General features: G+C 39.5%; 1 protein-coding gene across 1 annotated transcript in view; it reads left to right on the top strand.

The window, feature by feature from the left end:
• The window catches only part of LOC105448098, a 29,408-nt gene that overhangs the window by 3,182 nt on the left and 7,736 nt on the right, over positions 1-18,490 (top strand). The window contains exons 2-3 of the mRNA XM_011686458.1: positions 603-1,337; positions 6,017-6,298. Coding sequence (XP_011684760.1) covers positions 603-1,337; positions 6,017-6,298 — 1,017 coding nt within the window. The remainder of the gene's footprint in view (positions 1-602; positions 1,338-6,016; positions 6,299-18,490) is intronic.

Raw genomic sequence — 18,490 nt, 5'->3', positions numbered from 1 at the left:
GGGGGGGGGAATGGGGAAGGGGTTATATATTCGAAACACCGCTAAACCATCCCGGTGTTTATACTGCCGCGAGTATTCTGCGGACGTATATTGTAGCGTCTCCCTGAAACGCGAGGTGCTTATATTACGTAGCATCGAGAACGGGGGACCTCCAAGAGGGATACTCTTGTTAATTCTCAAACGTTCCCGTTAACTTCCTTCAAGACGCCCGCCGAGGATAACGCGCGTTACAACTCCATCAAACTGTACCGACGATTTAATGAACGAACTTCCGATCGATGTTTAACCCCGGGGGCTAATTTTCGATGTATCCGCATCATTATTGTGTGCCTCCCGTTTGGTGACACGAGTCGACCACAAACGTCATTCTATCATTCTTGGCATTCAATATAAGTATATAACAAAGACAGAACTGGCACTTGTGTCGACTATACATATAGTGTCAAGTAAATGGAGATAGTATGCGTTATCGCGCGTTGTTCGACACGCCGGCAAGCGTCGCGCTGTACTCTCCTCCCCCCCCCTCCCCCCTCGTCGCCCTCTTTTGTAACCATGATCATCCGCTTTCTTTTCGCTGCATTCACGGACGCATACCGGATCAGGACGCGCCACTCTGCACGAATGGGCGTTGATATTCTACGGCACCGCGACGCTGCCCGACCGGACCGAGTACGCCCTTTACAATCCGGCCGGCATGAGTATACCGAGACGGCCGTTCGTCAAGCCGCGCGAGACCATCCCGAAGAATCAGAACACCGTGGCGAAGGGCAAGCAGGCGCAGCACAAGCCCGACAAGTCCGGCAGCCTGAGCCCGCCCTACGTGATGAACGCGCAGATACAGTCGCAGAGGAAGGGCAAGGCTCGCGGCCAGCATAAGAACGGCAAGTCGGCCGGCCGGCCGAATCCCAAGCCCACCGTTCAGACCCTCCGCGGTCTCACCGGGATCAATAGGGGGCCCAACAACGTGGCCGGTGACGTGCGTTTGATCACGTCGAGGCCGCGCGGTAGGAGCACACCCAGCCCGGTTACCAGCACCGTGACCGTCGCGACGACAAAGGCGCAGAGCAGCACGGCGACAAGTAAACAGATTATTACACAGAAGATCATCGACGTGGTTACCGCCTTGCCCATTCAGAGGGGACTGATCCTGTTGGAGCCACCGGCAAAGGCGGCCACTAACAAGGTCCCGGCGGTATTTCAACAATATCCCAAGATACAACAGCTCTATCCGGTTTACGGTGGGGCCCGCGGCGTCGGTCAGCACGCTACTAGGGCCAAAGGACTTGACCTGCTGCAGGACGAACAATTTGATCCAAGGAACTTGCAACTGGACAAGGGTATCTAACTGTTTCAGAAACGGCGAGATGCGCCGGTAGTTTAATGGCGACGATCGGAGGCTATATTGTATTTACGTGTGAAAATATCGTCAATTTAATTAAATTCTTACAAAGTCAGCTAATTTTAATTGAATTAAATTAAATATTGAAATGAAATCTAATTGCGAGTGCAGTAAGATACGAGGCACTTCTCGTGACCGTTTTCACGCAATTAATTAAGAGATTTTTGTCATTTTAAGTACTATTTTACTAAAGTAACGTAAGTTCTTTCATCTATATATATATATTGGATTATCGAAAAAATGGGATAATTAAAAAAATTAGAAGTACCAGTCCGTCGACATAATCTCAATATAATAATCTGCGGTTGATTAAACATGCCTATGGAAAAATGTAGTGTCGCGCGCACAGATAATCGCGGTGACTAATAACGTCAATCTATCTGCCCTATTGTCCCCAGCGGCGGTGTTTTATACCGCGGGACAACAAAGAAGGTCGTTTCGCAGCTTCCGATCGTTTCCCATTCGCTTCCACGCATCCGCCCGCGCACCCGCGCGAAGCGCGTGGAAAGTAGAGATGCATCGCGGGCGCAAAGCCCCGAAGATTAAACGGATCCGCTGGAATTTGGTTTTCGCATTCTCCCTTTTGTTTTGGCTCTTTCACCGATTGCGACCGCACCGTTACTTTCGTTTGTACATGGATACATTATCCCCCGGCTATTAATATGCAGCACCGTAGACAAGCTTATTTCGCATTATTCATGGTTCTTTTTTTTTTTTAATTTGAGTTTAGAATGTTTAGAATGTTTCACGTGATCCTTATGTATTTTCTACTAAGTATGACGGAACTCTCTTTCGCGTCTCACTTCTCGAACTGAAGACGAGAGTTCTTCGATGTTTTCTGCAGAACTTTATTTTGTCTGTAACATTTTTTGTCGGAACACCGATGTCTTTAGCTCCCGTAGCTCATTAGATGGATTTAGGTAGTACCGTAAGTGAAGTCTCGTTGAGTAAATTATATATGTATTTGCATGATCAATTTGCACGAATAGAACTGTACATGTACCAATTTTGTTATTCTAAACAAATTTTGCCTGTATTCCTGGCACGGAGAGAATTTTATTTTAAAATTTTCCCTGAAAATCGTAGGATAACATAGTATTTCGACGAATTTTATGTGATTTTCTATATGTTTTAGTATATATATATACTATATTTTTTAGTATATACTATATTTTTTAGTATATACTACAGCAAATTTATTGTAATCCACAGTAAAATTTGTTCCCACGATGAACATGATTTTCAGGATAAATTTTGAAAGGAAATTCTCTCCGTGTGCACACTCAATGGTTTTCACGCGATGAGAAAAACTGCCAGTTTTCTGTGTACTGTATAATTAAATTATTTAAGAAGATTGTTCTCTCGAATACACTACATATTTATATATAAGTTTATAAAATGTTCCTCCTTCTGTAAGCTATTTGCCATCGAACTCGCGTCCACCAAACTCTAAAGTATAAGTACACTTATAAATATTTTGAATATAGTTTTGTCGCTCTTTGTGCCAAGTGCCGGGTTTTCCGTCATGTTGACACTTCCTGCGTCGCTTCTCTTCCTGTTGTTACAATCGAAGCCTCTTGCGTGAACGGCAGGTTCGATAATAGGAAAACTTATTGAGGCCGGTAACGGGCGCTATGGCCTTCAATCAAAACATTCAATGACTTGGTTTATCGATGAGTTTCATATGTAGCCTTGAGCGCATCTGTATACGTCGGCTATCTAATGTATTGCCAGCATGTATCGCCTTGTATCCTATTATCCTCATACTCTCGGCACGCAGACCATTGTCTTTTGCACGAGAAAACCGTGCATTCCACCACTTCTCGTCTCCTGAGACGTGATATACATATAATAAAATATTTTGCAGAGTTAAAAATTATTATATTCTTAGATATTCCATTTAAAATTTTTATATTTTTTTTATAGTTTTTATAATTTTTGTCATCAAAATAATTTAGAAAAATACAAAAAAATATTGTTTTAAAGATTATTTTTATATATATAAATAATATCTCTCGTCTCTTCTATCTTGTTGATTTTGCAGAATAATCTTGCTGCGTTATCCGTCTTATAATTCGAGCAATGTGACATTTAATAATGGGAAAATAATTTTCTTCAAAGCGGAGCGACGACCAAGCGCTGCAGTTTCCGTAAATCTCGCAAATGCTGTTCATGATTGCGCGTTGCGCTTGTTATCTTCTTTCCGAATTCTCGAATTCTAGATCACCGCGTAACCGCAAATCGCTCAAAATTCAGTGAAACGCGACGACGCGGGGCGGCACTGAAAACCACTAATGCGTGCTGTGAAATGGAAAAGCCGAGTGGGAGCGAGAGCGAATCCCATCATGGTGGAGACCGAGCGGACTCCTCTCGTCCATCAATCCTCGCTGCTAAATAATTTCCGCCATGATTGGAAATTTTTTTTCGCTCGCTTACTCCGCAAAATGGTTCCCGCTCTCAAGGCATTATTATCGGAGGCTCGCTTCTCCCTCAAATAGTGGCGCGCTAACGACCCATCGAGCACAATGCCCTTACGTTCCCATTGTCTTACGAATAGTCTGCCATGCTGTCCCGATCGACTTTTGACATTTTTGTTCTTCCTCCCCTCTTGCGTCCCTACCTCCTTTGCTCATTTCCTCCCTCGACCCTCGCAAGTTATTTTCTCGATACTTCTCATAAAAGCGAGAAGCTGTCCGACGCTTGTCACTTTACAACACCTACCTCGCGCCGCTCATAACAGCGACGTTTTAACGATGACTTTATTACAGCTGACAATCGGGTAGTTTACGGATGCCGACCAAAAAAAAGCACACACGAGAGTAGTCCCGTCACGACAAATTGGATCCGCCTTTCCGCCGCTTTGATTTCTGGTCTTCCACGTCACGACTCTCTTGCCTGCGAAGTTTAACTTTTTTCACGGAACTATGATTTCATTTGAAGCTGTGTATATATTTTAATTTTTCTAAGCTGTCTACACGTAAGCAAGACGTAAATCAATATTAACGTCTAGAAAAGTATTTATTTCCTTAAAGAATGAACACTTCATCGCGCGCGTAAATGCGTGAGAGCGCAGGAAATAATAAAATATTTCAAACGTTAAAATTAAAATTTATACTTATTACGAAGCACGACGTTTTTATTCCTAATCAATTCTTCTAAATTTATTTCTTATGTTTAATAGGTAAATCACGAATATCGTGATTCAAAAAGCAGTGACTGAGTATCAAATAATCTCAAATAATCTCTTAATAGTGGCTGGGAAGACATGATATTTAAAATTAGCTCCCATTTAGCCGGCTTTTCCGTCTTGCCCGCAGCGTAAGGAAAACTCGGCACAGATATATCTTACCCGGGATAAAAACGATAATCGTCCGGGAGTTTTTACCATTCTCTCGTTGCAAAGCACTTTGCATTTAATTCCGACGTATACACATTTCGCCGAGCAAATGTGCGCGGAGAGTCGTCGCTGATTACTCGGTTATTTTTAACTCTAATTTAATCAAGACTCGAAACCCTTCCTTCTCCCTTCCCCCCTGCGCGCGCGCGTTGCCCTTCCATCGCGGGACATTGTTCCCGCGAGCGAGCTTAGAACGAAATTTTCCCCACGGCATCGCAACGCTTTATTAATTTCCCGGACGGCGCCGTCGACGTCTCCGCCACCTCTTCCGCTGTCTCGCTCGCGTCTCGTCTACCTTGCAAAACCATTCCATTTTGCTGCCTTCACCTCTCCACGAAATGCAATATCTTACGTTATACTTGCGGACAAGGTCGCGGGATAATTTGCGGAAAAGTGAAAAGCACGTTGTTCAACAGATGAAAAAAATCGATAATAAATTCGTCCAGTAAATTATGCTGCTCTATATCGACTTATTAATTTGTTTCATAATGTTTGTGTCTTTAAAAAAAAATGCACATTTTTAAATCGACATTATTAGTGCATTCGACGTTATTAATATTTTTATATTATACGGAGATAATTTGCACCATTTTGCGATATAATTTGCTCCATTCTATCAGAACCTCGCCCATGAAAATGGCGCTGCGAGGTTTACAAGCTTGCGTTTCTAATTCTCAGGAATTCACGGTACGTATACCACGTAAGATCTACCAGAGTTGATTACAATCATATCTGCATGTGTGTATTTAATGTAAAAATAATAGTAGGCTGTTATTATTGCGTAATTGCTACGAGAGGCATCGTTGTTATTTTCAGTCCGTTCCTCGCTTAAAGCAAAGATAAAATTTTGACACGCTTGCGTTTTTATATTTTATAATTGTCACCGCATATATTATACGTTTGTCAAAGGTTACAATAATTTAAAGAATATTAGAGACAGAAAAATTTTTAGATATATATTAAATAGAAAGAATATCTTTTGAGAATTGTTTTTGCAGAAGAATAATTTTGGCATTATAAGTTTTGACAATCATTTCAATCATTTTCTTCTTTTCTTTTTTTTTATATAGATGCTACATCCTTTCCTGCAACTTCTTTCTGTTCCTAATGCTTTCAAGATCTACGTATGGATCACTTTTCGCGAAGTATTTCGCACAATCATTCGATATGAAATAGCTATTACTCGAATCGCGCTAATGTGGCTGACGCCGTTGTTTTAGACACGCTGGAGGAGTGGAAGCTTGTATTCTTCGGCACGGATACCTCGGTGGAGGTGGACGACGAGCTGGACAAGGACAAGCCGTTGCCGCCAGTGGTGCCGGAGGAGGTGAACAACCACGGGCCTACGGACGTCCGGCACAACGCAGTGGACACCGAGGGCGATCCGTGGACGGGTAGCCGAAAGATGGACCGGGTGTCACACCCGGAGGTGCAGAGGCCAACGACGGAGAACCAGACGAGCGGCTGTGCCGCCTTCGAAGCCGGAGGCAGCGGGTGCCTAGGTGGGTGCCTCATACTACTCCTTCTAGCCTACCTGACCAGCGTGCCCGGCTGGCGGGAGTTGATCACCAGCTGGCCTGCCTCGACGAACAGTCGGAGCGAGTTGGGCGCGGAGGCGGATCGGCTGCTGATCGCGGCGGCGAGCGTCGTCCCGGCGACGGCGACGACGACGGCGACGTCGTGGGCCGGCGACACGACGGCGCGACGCGCCCCGGCGGCGATACACCGCGCGCCGGTGGCGTGCAGGTGTTCATGATGACAGCGGGTCGCGTTTGGTCCCACGACGGCTCGCGGTTCGATCCTATGATGACCCCCGGGTCATCGGGATTGGTCGACGCGGGTTGGCCGCGCGGATCCCGACGACGTGTGCCTGACGCGGCGCTCTTGTGATCCGTGAAATTCTAATGCACTTGTGATGCGTAAGGGAAATGTGTCGCGCGTATAAAAAAAAAAGAAGGGGAGGGAGGGAACAAAGAGGAGGGCACGTGCCTCCTCTCCCGGTGCTAATTGCCTCGAGAAGAGAATCCGAAGGACTGCCAATGCTGGATTTACCGCCTGTCCTCTTTCTGGGAAAGAAACGAACGATGTGTGTGGGACGATGGACACACCGAGCCTGGAGGACTTCGAGGCGCTCCGCCAGAGCGTTCCTCGCGATCAGGGAAAATGCGATTTTCTCGCTAACACGCGCCATTAGGGTTGGCCTAATTCGTTTGTGCAAGGAAAAGCGAGTCTCTCGTATAGTCGACACAAAACAGTCCGGACGCTTGCGCCGTGACAACACATCTACTTGTCGCGGGATGTCCGATGGTGGGCTTCGACTGATCGAAGTTCGTCGCGATGAGGATGGGACGGGAAATAAATGCTTATGAGGCAGGAAATGCACGACTCTGTTACCGATTGCATGATGAAACTCTCGATTTCCCGTTGAAAGCACTTATTTCTTGAAGAGTTCGACAAGAAGCGTCCTATATTTGAGCTATTAAAAGATTTCTTGCTTTCTCATCATCGATTTTTTTTTTATATATGAAAAGTATATATATATATATATATATATATATAAATTGCATCCTTCCAAGAAATTTCAATGGAACTATATATTGGACAGCAGAAGTTTGTATGTAACAATTTCATGAAAATGTTGACGTAAAATCTCGGGAGAAATTCAACAAATTTCTCGATAGACATGAGAAAACTATTTTTTTTTGTATGTTGCATGACTTGTGTCGTTCTATCTTTCGCTGTGAGTTTTTCCCTAATGCAAAGCAAATTTCCCTGGTAATGGAATAAGTAAGAAAATGAGAATTAATTACGCATTATAATCCAGTAGTAATAAACAAAAAATAAATAACGTTTGATACTGTAGTGCGCGGAAATCGAGAGTTTATCATTTTCCGAAATCTTTCTGTCTCCACAAAATTGCCGCAGTCGCAGCCGCAATTCCATGCTTGTAAATATATGCAAAGCGTATTTATTATATCTTGCGGAGTTACGTACGATCTTAGGAGTTTCGAGAGTAATGGCGCGCTGCGATCCCGTGGCATCCTCTTCTGCCACGTTGAACGAAGCAGAAATAGGTAAACAACCAACGTTTTGACAAATGCATTCTAGAACTCTGCTTGATTTTTACGCGAGAGCAGTCGCAAGGCCGTCATAATGAACCTTTAAATCCATATTCGTCATGTAATCAAATTTTTATCTGACGCCGTATTCAGTGTTAACAAAGACGGCTGTAAATTGAGTTTTAACAAAAAAAAAAAATGAACGTACCTATGAATTAAGTGGCATGCTGCCACTCTGAGCATTCTAAAAAGATGCACCCTCAATAAGAATTTACCAGAATTCTGTATTCTTTTAATTTTATGACGATTTTCAAGTGCCGTGCAATTGCACGTCAAATATTTGTGCGCCGTTAAACTGAACGTTAAATTCACTTCCAGGAATCAAATCAATCTTCTCTCGGGGCTTTCTACGTCTCTTTCGGCAAATTGAAAACTCGAAAAGAGAGATTCGCGCGATCAAATGTAACATGACCTATACTGCGCTCAATTCCGCTCAACGTTTCAGTCGAGGCCCGCCCATACGTGACAGCGTGTGTCCCATATTCGCATGTGTAATTTTCCACGTTGAACTTTTTTGTACGAGACAGAAGTATAACAGGGAGCCAACTGCCATTATATAGCGAGACCCGACTCGCCGCCCCGGTGTCTCGCCGCGCCCTGTCTCTCCTGGAAAAATTGCCTCGCGTAAAACTTACAGCACATCAAATGGAGCTGCAGTTCACCTCAGACACTTGCCACATCGTCGATTTTCATCGACGGATATTTTGGCTCCAAAGGAGTGTTCCAGGGGGGAAGGGAGGGAACAGTTTTTCTCTCGCCTTCTATTTCTTCTTCTCCTTTTCTTCTACTCCTCCTCTCTGTCTCTCCCCCCTCTCCTCTTCCGTCTTTCTTTCTCTCTCGCTCGCTCGCTCGATCAAATGCATAAAAGCATATGATCCTTTCTGTTTCCCTCTATCTCTTTTTCCTTGTCTTCTTGTCTGTCGGTCTGCATCTCTTTGGTTGTTTTTTTTTTCTCAACGTCCTTAACATCCTCCTGTCTACCAGCTTTCTTACATTCTGAACCTTCCTCCGCGCTTCATAAGCACTCTGCGTCCCGCCAAGGAGGTAGGATATTCGGTGAGCTATCAGCACTGCCGAAACTATAGGAGCTATATAGGGAGGTTCTCCGGCTGCCTATGTAAACAGAATTGGGGATGGGGGTACATGAGGCTGCGTGTGGATTTTGGATGCGCGTGGAGCCTCGGGCTTTATTAAGATCAACGACGATGACCGTGTACTTAGAAATTTACTTAGGCGAGCAAAATCGTTTCTTGTTGTTAACGCGATAATACGTATGTACGTTGTGTATATATATTATTTCGTTAATTGCAGAGAGAAACGTGTAGCTTTCATTGTTCTCAAAATAAAACGTAGTAATTACAACACGCAAAGTTTCGCGAAAATGTTTCGAAATTAATTAACAAAGAAAGATATTCTAGTTAATTGTTATATAATAAATAATTAATTTAAAAATGTGATAAATACGCATATTATATTATACAAACATTTTACTTTATATTACTTTTAATGTTTTAGGAAAAGGATCGTTATGTGTGTGTATGTGTGTGTGTGTGCTACGAGTGTGGCCTCGTACGTCCATAATTCACATTTGGCCTCAAGCGTACAGTATATCAAATTTCCGACACGAAACTTGCTCAAAACGTTGTTAACTATGATAATTAAAAACCGCGTGATTCCGCAGGCGTTTGTAAGTAATTAACGTCCTCAACGCTTAGCCGATTCGACGGTGATAAGAATGCCGCCGCCGTTAAACGACCCGATATTTTCAGAACAATTTTTAGACACCACCGTTTTGCTTGGAATATCGATGAAAACTCGGCGGATACGTTCTATTGCGAGCTTAGAGGTGATCGCGCGTGCTTTGTAAAAATTTCGATTGCGGGGATAAGCGGTAAAACTCGACGAGAAAGCCGGAGCTTCGCGGCGAGTTGACGGGAGGGGGAAAGCGAGGGGGAGGGGGCGATTTTTCTTTATCGGGGAACGATCGTCAACGAGTTATCGAGTCGAAGGGGGAAGTTTTCACCCATTGAGAATCCGCCACTGCGAAAATTCGTTTCTAGGATTTACGATTTATATCAACGCGCAGAATCCAATCATGTTCCGTCGAAAGTTGTAGGCCACAAATCAGAAGTTAACTGCGCGCGACAAGCCAGGAATCGAATTACAATCGCTACATTGTTTACTCGTGCTTGAATAATGCATGCCGATTATAAATAAAACACGAACAATTTTGAAAGTTCGCATGAAATTGTCGGTTAAGAATCCAATCTATGTTATCCATAGATTTCGTCATCCTCGGTCGAAAATCATACAAAGATGTACATGTATATTGCGGTTCGCAATTAAATTATACAATGAATTAGCATTATCAGTTTTTACATGCAAGAATTTTTAAGGTACGATAAATTTGATTAAAAGAAAGAATTTTTAACAGAAATCACAAGAGAATAGGTACTCGATCGACGTCCTCGCCCTGGGCAAAACTTTCGTGCATCAATACTCGAGAAACTTGATGTTGCATCACCGAAGGGCTGAACAATCGTAAAAGGGAATATTGAATAACTGCGAAATTAAATTGACGTTACAGTCGCGATACTAAACGTCGCTTTCCAAGCGGCGTCCTGCGAATGAAACGTTTGTGATTTTTCGAGATGCACTGATGCTCTAATGGATAGCTATCGAACGCAATCGCGAGGGAAAAAAAAATACATACGCTTGAACGTATTAATCCCTCGATCCGATGATACTATGTCGGTCAAGAGACGCAAAAATCGGTCAAGTGCGTCTGTATCAAATATACTCAGCTTCAAAAATTAATACTAATTGTCATACAAATTTATATGGTATTAATATACTGGATAATCGATGAAATAATATTTCATTATTTTATTTATATTATGCATTAAAATTTTTTGGCTATTTTGATTTAAAATGGGATAATTAGTAACAAAAATATTTATGTTCGAAGATTTAGTAGCGCGTAAATACATATCTCTTAATTTTTTATAAGCATATAAGTAAGAATAAATCTCGATTTTAAAAGAATGATTTTAAAAGAATGCCATTTTTATTTTATCTTATACTACTAGTGATTCAAAATTAATATGCGACTTTCCATACTTCTTACATTTTTAAAATACATTCTACGATCTCACATATGTTAAGTTAATGAAATATTTTTTTTCTATTTGTCTATTGCTCGTTTTCAATGTTTTATTATTAAACGTCAATGTTCATGATAGAAATGTAAAATTCTTGCACTGTTAAAAGCAAAGTCGCGATTCCAAAGCCGCGGATGAGATCGGAAAGAATATCAGATTGAATGCTTGGAAATCACTCAGGTCACATTAGCAACTAAATTCTCGTGCCTTACAAAAATGGAGCAGGTACTAAGCTCGAGTTCTGGTGCAGTATTTCTCGACAGAAAAGATATTTAATATTCCAGTTCCATCGGTATCGAGAAAGAAAGCCGCGAGTAGAATTAGTTTTTCTTCTTTTTGACAGAGCCATCATACGGTGTCCATTTCTTGCACGGATGAATAGGATTTTTTATCAGCGATCAACACGAGGAAAGAAATCCAAATCTTATAATGGAAGAACGAAAAATCATGTTTACTGTTGATGCAATTTCTCTCTCTCTCTCTCTAGGAGTTCTTCTCTTTATATTTTATGCAAAGTCTTTCAATTCCAGCTGTATGCTCGCAGGTGTAGGGAAAATCTAAAATTTGCATACCGGAAGTATACATATTTTATTTCTTCGTATCATTTGATTGTTTTATGTTTTTTTGTACATACATGGCATTTCGAAGTCTGATTTGCTGAATAATAAATTCTATACGAAAGATTAATTTTTCTACAAATAAAATTGTGTTCTTTTCAAAAAAATATTGGCTTGTGTTTAAAACGATTTCTACAACATAGTTTTATCAGATCCTCAGCATTCGCGAAGGTTCTCTTTAATCAAAAATTCGTTTCTCGCGATGTAAAACGGAAGAAAAACGTTATATTGCGAGGTACATTGAGAGGAAGAGAGCAATTCTGATATTTGTTTGAGGCAGCGGAAAGCGGGCTGAAGCGGGATGGAAATTCAAAGGCGCGTTGATTTACAGACGAAGATTCCCTGAATTTCATCTCTGATCAAAAGGGTAGCTCGGTCAGCATTTTGCGAAACGCCCCGCTCGCGAGCGAATAATTTTAATGATCCGCGTACGGGCGAAATCTGATGAGAGAGATATCTGCACAGTAATCCGTATCACGTTCGCAGATTAATTGCGAAATGTAGCCGGCTAGAACGTAGTAAGATTAGTTGACTTCACCATTGAAAATGTGTTGGTAATCGTCGAAATTTAATTTTTCTCTCGCAGCCTTGAGCGACAAGTAAGAATTCGTTCAGTGTCAAATTACATTTTATCATTTTTAATTTTAAATTGAATTTTTACATGAGAACGTTGAATCATATCTTTTTAAATGATACCTTTTAAATGGAACAATAGCACATACAAATTGAAAACACGTGATTTGAGTTAAGTATGTAGAAAGAGGATATAGAATTTTTCCCCGTTATTTACTTCAGGACACACGTCTATCTTCTTTCCAGATAATCTTTCGAGAATTGTTCATTCGATCTGTAATAAGAAAACTGATAATGAGGTAGATTTCTCTATCGAGGATTCTTGATTTTTACTACAAAAATTGTACATATACACATGAGATTGTAATTCGATTTTCAAACATCCTGTAAGTCAATGTTCACCACCCTATATGTTCATTCATCGGATATCTGCTTGCTCTTCCCTACGCACTATCTTTCATTTCAAGCTTCGTTCTCAAAAGCAGGCTACAACTTTCACGCTGCAATATCTGCTTCTGTTACGTATTTCCTTTCTTTCATCATCGTTCCCGTTCCTATTTTCCATTTGTTGTAATTAATATTGTAAATATATAGATCGATATGTGATAAGTAATGAACTTCCTCTGCTCTTCCCTATTCTCTTACATTGTCTCTTTTCTTCAGTTGTTTCCATCTCGCGTTTCCCATCCGGAATGTCTTTGATTTCGGAAAAAATATTCAACGTCGAGAGATTTCTTTCTCTTATTTCTTTTGTTTGTATACGTGCTAATATGGAAGAAAGGCAATACTTCCAAAGGTTTATTTAGTTAGTGTATAGTAGTTATAGAAATCTCTTATACGAGAATTATGATAAAGTTAATTTTACTAAAATGTCAAAAAGGAAAAAAAGGAAAACGGCAGATTTAATATTTCTCCGTGTGATATCTCTGTTGTTTTATTTTAATATTCGAAGAATGGTTCCTCCACATAAGCATAAGACTCGACTCTTGATCCCTTTGTTGGCCATGATATTATATATTTTTAGAGAATAGGCAGTCAAAGGAGCGAGTACGAATGCATATTTGAATAACAAAGTGAATTTTTATTACTATCGTTCGTACCGATAACAATGTATAGCAGCTACATTAGTTTATTACTCATTGTGATTATATTATTACATTTCATATCAATGTAAGCGGATGGTGCATATTAGTCGCTGGTGCCGTAATTATTATCGTCCTCGAACACATGTCGGACTGTTCATGCACATATCATTTTCAATCAAATCGCAAATGGGTGCTGTTCTCTGAAATTAGTGTACGCTTACATACATTTTCTTGCTCTTAGTCATCATATATTCTGAGATTTAATAATTTACTAAACGTTATACAGGATGGTCTGTGAGAGAATTTCTTCTTATTTTCTCTGAATTGCAATTTTATCGAAACCAGTGACTACTCACATAAAGAAAACAAAATATTATTCGTAGAAACTTTTTATAAAATGAAATAATATGTAATAGTAGGGGAGACCAAGGCTACTCGGGACACTTTTTTTTCTTCTATTTTTTGCTGAATTCTGTCTTTATAAAAAAAAATTCGTTACACGGTTTGAAAGGTTGAACCTTACCCTTCATAATGCCGTTATATAAATTGATCACGGAATTGTACTTGCTTTGAACTATAAATAAAAATGTCCACCAGTGCGAAACACAGGATGTCGAAGTTTACTTTTATTATTATGAAATATATTTTTCATTGTTACAACAATACGACACCAGTGCCAGCGAAACTTTGTCAGCAGCATCGCTATATTAGGACGTGTTTACAGTAATTACGGTGAATTTTTAACATATACCCATAAAGAGATATTTCTTTTGTCCCAAATAGCCCCGGTCTCCCCTATATATAATTCATTGAGAATCAGAAGAAAAATAAAAATAATTATTAGAATTTGCTATGGACCATCTTGTAGCTTTAAAAAAAATCACCAAATGAGGCGGCATCGAAAAAAAAAATCGCAATTATAATTGGAAATTATGATTGAGAAACGCAATTATATCTCATATTTAACAAACTTAATTAGCAAATTTAAGGTGCAAATTAATTAGTCGATTTATACTTATAAATGTACTTAGATGAATAATCTTCGTTTCCCGAGTGAGAAAATAAGTAAAAATGTTTTCAGGCTGATTAGCTTTTTTTTTAGATGATATTGTAATATACATCAAAGTGTTTTATTCAAAATGATTATATTTTTCAAAATAGTGTTATAAATTAATTCTCTTTACACACGGCGGTACAAAATTTACAAAACATTCATCGATATTCGTAAAGAAATTTTCGATCCTTAGTTACATTGTACTTATGTCCTGACATAGATAAAACGAAGCTATGTGTGTAATTAAAAAAGAATACGCTTCCACGTCTCATAGATACATTCTCTGCGCTGTGCATCTAGTTGGTATCATTTATTCATCGATATTTGAACTGCAATGTGTTTATGTAGTTCGTTCATTTGCACGAGAATTTTTTTTTCATCCAAATTGATTAACTCATGACGTTACCGCCGCTTTCCCTCGTTCTTTATTTTGTTCATCAAATTCTTTAAGGGTGGGGATGCTCGTAATACCGGCTGTCGGAAAAAGAAAGCTTGAGGCTATAGATAAACGCTCATAAATAAAAATTCAACAGCAATACAAATGAAATGAATGAAAATGAAAATATGGCGGTATTACAGATCGAAATTGTGAGTTAATCCTTAAAAAATGTAAGTCGTAAGTTCTTTTTAAAATAATTATTTAGCGAGAAAATCCGTCATAAGTCGAGATGTCGCGCGATGGCTCAAGTTTATCAAATATTTGTAATCCAATTTTCGTGACTAATCCGAAAAAGATTATAAAACATTGGTACGAAATGAAAATAAAATGTAAACAAGAAATATATATATATGTGTATATATATAATATCGTATATATACATTTTCTAATATCATATAATTTCTAATATATTACGGTGAGCAATGGCAATTAATGCTCCGAAGTTAAACTTTCCAAAGTTTCTTCTTTTAAAATTTTTATAATAGTCATAAATAATAAAAATTTCAACAGAAGAAAGTTTAACTTCGGTTAATTGTGATTGCTCATTGTAACACATTAGAAGTTATTTCTTTTAAATTCATTGCCACATGTACCACACGTTTAACGCTAAATTTGGATTTTGTCTCGTGTTGAAATCGGCTACGATTTTGTATTTAAAAAAATAACCTTTGCTATCGGACGATTGGATTTAGATTGATAGCTCTAAATGCAGCGGTAGAAGAGGATGAGAAAATAGGTGCAATGTATCGACTCTAAGAGGATCTCATCGAACTTCGCGTTTTCCTCGCGTTTCTTGTGGAAACGCTGCGTGATTTTTTACGCGGAATTTTTATGTATGCCGCGACTTGGGGAAAGGTGCATTAACCGCGATTCTTCAATTAATCCCCCGATTTCGGGAAGTGACATCCGTCAGGGAGACGGCATAACGAAGTTATCCCGTAGCAGGGTTAGGAAGGATCAAAATGGGAACTTTCCGAGCGAATCGATTGAAGGGACCGGCGACTTTTCACGAGTTTTATGACGAACCTTTTTCGCTCCGCGGAATCTCGTTTCGCTGTCATTCAAAGAGTAAGCGAAAGTTGTACCAAGAGTCGGCGAGCTCGTTCTAGCTCACGAGAGAAAAGTAGAAAGAAAGAAAAAGAGAGCTAATTTTATTACATATTCTAGAATGAGATCCCCTGACGAGAGCAAAAAAGAAATACAAATATCGAGAAAGTGCAAGAAAAAAAAGAATGCGTGTGTGTGTGTGTAGGTGTGTGTATGCGTGTGTGCCTGCGTGCTTGAAAGATGAAGAACGAGATGCAGCGAATGAGAATGCGAGAGAAAAAAATGAAGTTATGAAAAACGAAAGTACAGACCGATTATATATGTATAGCGAATTTCAGTTCTAAGAATAAGAGTCAATTATATTAATCAGTGTGGAGGGGTGTTGGTTTCCGAGAAAAACAAAAAAAAAACTGATATACATAGACGTGGATACTACAAGTAGTACAAGGAACTTTGGATGTATTTTGATTCGTTCAGATGTGACGTATCTTCCGAAATGTACAATACCAGCGACATCGCCTCGGGACAGTCGGACTTCCGGTAACAAGAGCGGGGAATTTACGCCGCGACAGTTTTATTTTGAAATTTTGATGAAATTTATTTCGCAAATAACGACAGCATTCGTTGCACATTCATAGAGTTTAGCAGACCGTGTAAGAGAGTCGACAAAAAGACTGGCAGGGACTATATATTTATTTACATATCTTTGTCGTAATAAATTTTTTTATTTTACATATTTGTACGCGCACAGTCAATTTTATCGGACGAGAGAGGCGATAAGATTTTTTCTGTATCTTCACTTTTTATATCGACGTACCGTGAATCGAATTTCGCGTGAACGCGCTTTGTACTTGATTTTATCCCGTCGAATGTGATCGCGCGCCGAGCTGGAAATTCACATTGGGAGAAACTCGATTTTTCCAAATTGAATTCGGTCAAATTATCCAGATGAGCAATTAAGGGGAGGCCGGTCGACGTTTAACATTCGATACTGTGTACCACCACCGATCACACGTGGTTCAATCGCGACAATAATTCCCATCGCACGACACAGCGTGCATCCATCACCGAAATCGTTATGTGAACATCGACTCGAAAGCGCCCGAAATCGAATTCTCACGATTGGAAAAATCTGGAGAACCCTCAGCGAATTTAGCGCGTGTATTTGCATATTTCGCTCGATTTTACATTGATTTTACATGAAGTACCATTATGTTCACCGAATCTGCCTCCCAAAGGAACGATCACGTTCTCATTCTTTTATAATCTCATTCTCTTCGTTTTACAGCCCAGTGCCATTTTACAAAATTCATATTTCTGTCTTAAAACGAGAATATAATTCGTCTCTTTCACAAGTCTTAATCCGAAACATCAAAGCACTTTTAAGCTCCACTTTCTCGTACACAAGTACGAACGCCGTTACAGTTTTGTATTTAGCGAAAGCGGATTAATTTATAAATGAAGAGGATATATTTAAGGATACGCGAATTGCACAAATGGTTGAAGCGAAATGCTTTCTTCAAGAAATTGCACCTGCAAGTTATCCAAATTTTTATAGGATATCATATTTCTTTAATAATCGTATAGCTTTAATATTTATACATGAAGAATTACTGTGCAATGCACAATAAAGAATGTGCACAATAATTTAAATTTGTAGATATATATATATACACACACACATATATATATATACAGGGTGACCATTTTAATCCATCCAGTCGAATATCTCGAAAATCAAGCCCGGGAGAGAAAAATTTTTCAGACAAAAGTTGTTTGGTTTCGAAGGGACCATAAGATGGTACCATTGGTTTGACCTTGAAGAATTATTTGAAAGTCACATGAAAGTCACCTCAATTTTTTTAAATGGCATCCCCTATTTTTTATTACATATTCTTATAGCTGACCTCGAGAGCTTTCCAAAACACATAAATAAAATATTTTTTTATGAAATAAATCTTGAGTTATGAAGCTTGAAAGTTGGAATACTGTCGGCATTAGCACCATCCAAGGTCTCCAAACACTAGCTAAAGATAGCCAAGGTCGTTGGCCTTTATCAATGTCATGATCCTGAACAACATTCAAAAGGTTTTAGCTAGTGTTTGAACACCTTGGGTGATGCTAATGCCGACAGTACTGCAACTTTTAAGCTTCATAACTCAAGATTTATTTCATAAAAAAATATTTTATTTATATGTTTTGGAAAGTTCTCGAGGCGTGCTATAAGAACATGTAATGAAAAATTGGGGGGTTCCATTTAAAAAATTCAAAGTGACCTTGTCCTGACCTTGACGACGCCACTCAGGGTCAAACCAATGTTATCATCTTATGTCCCCCTCGAAGTCCGAAAACTTTTGTCTGAAACATTTGTTCCTAGTGTGCTTATTTTTCGAGATATTTGAAAGTTTCAGGTTAAAAAATCACCTTGTATAATGATTTCAGATTAGAAATTATTTGCAAAAGTAATATTAAAACTAATTATAATTCGTTCGGAATTAAAATCGATTACTTTTTAATTCGGGCGCGGATTGAACCGATTAAAACCGATTAAAATCGATTAAAACGGATTACGTTTCAATCGGTTTTAATCGAACATTTT

Source organism: Wasmannia auropunctata, unplaced genomic scaffold, assembly GCF_000956235.1.
Source record: "Wasmannia auropunctata unplaced genomic scaffold, wasmannia.A_1.0 LD336090.1, whole genome shotgun sequence".
NCBI classification, from domain to species: Eukaryota; Metazoa; Arthropoda; class Insecta; order Hymenoptera; family Formicidae; genus Wasmannia; species Wasmannia auropunctata.
The sequence above is the reverse complement of the archived record's forward strand: the minus strand, read 5'-3'. Positions and strand labels throughout refer to the sequence as shown.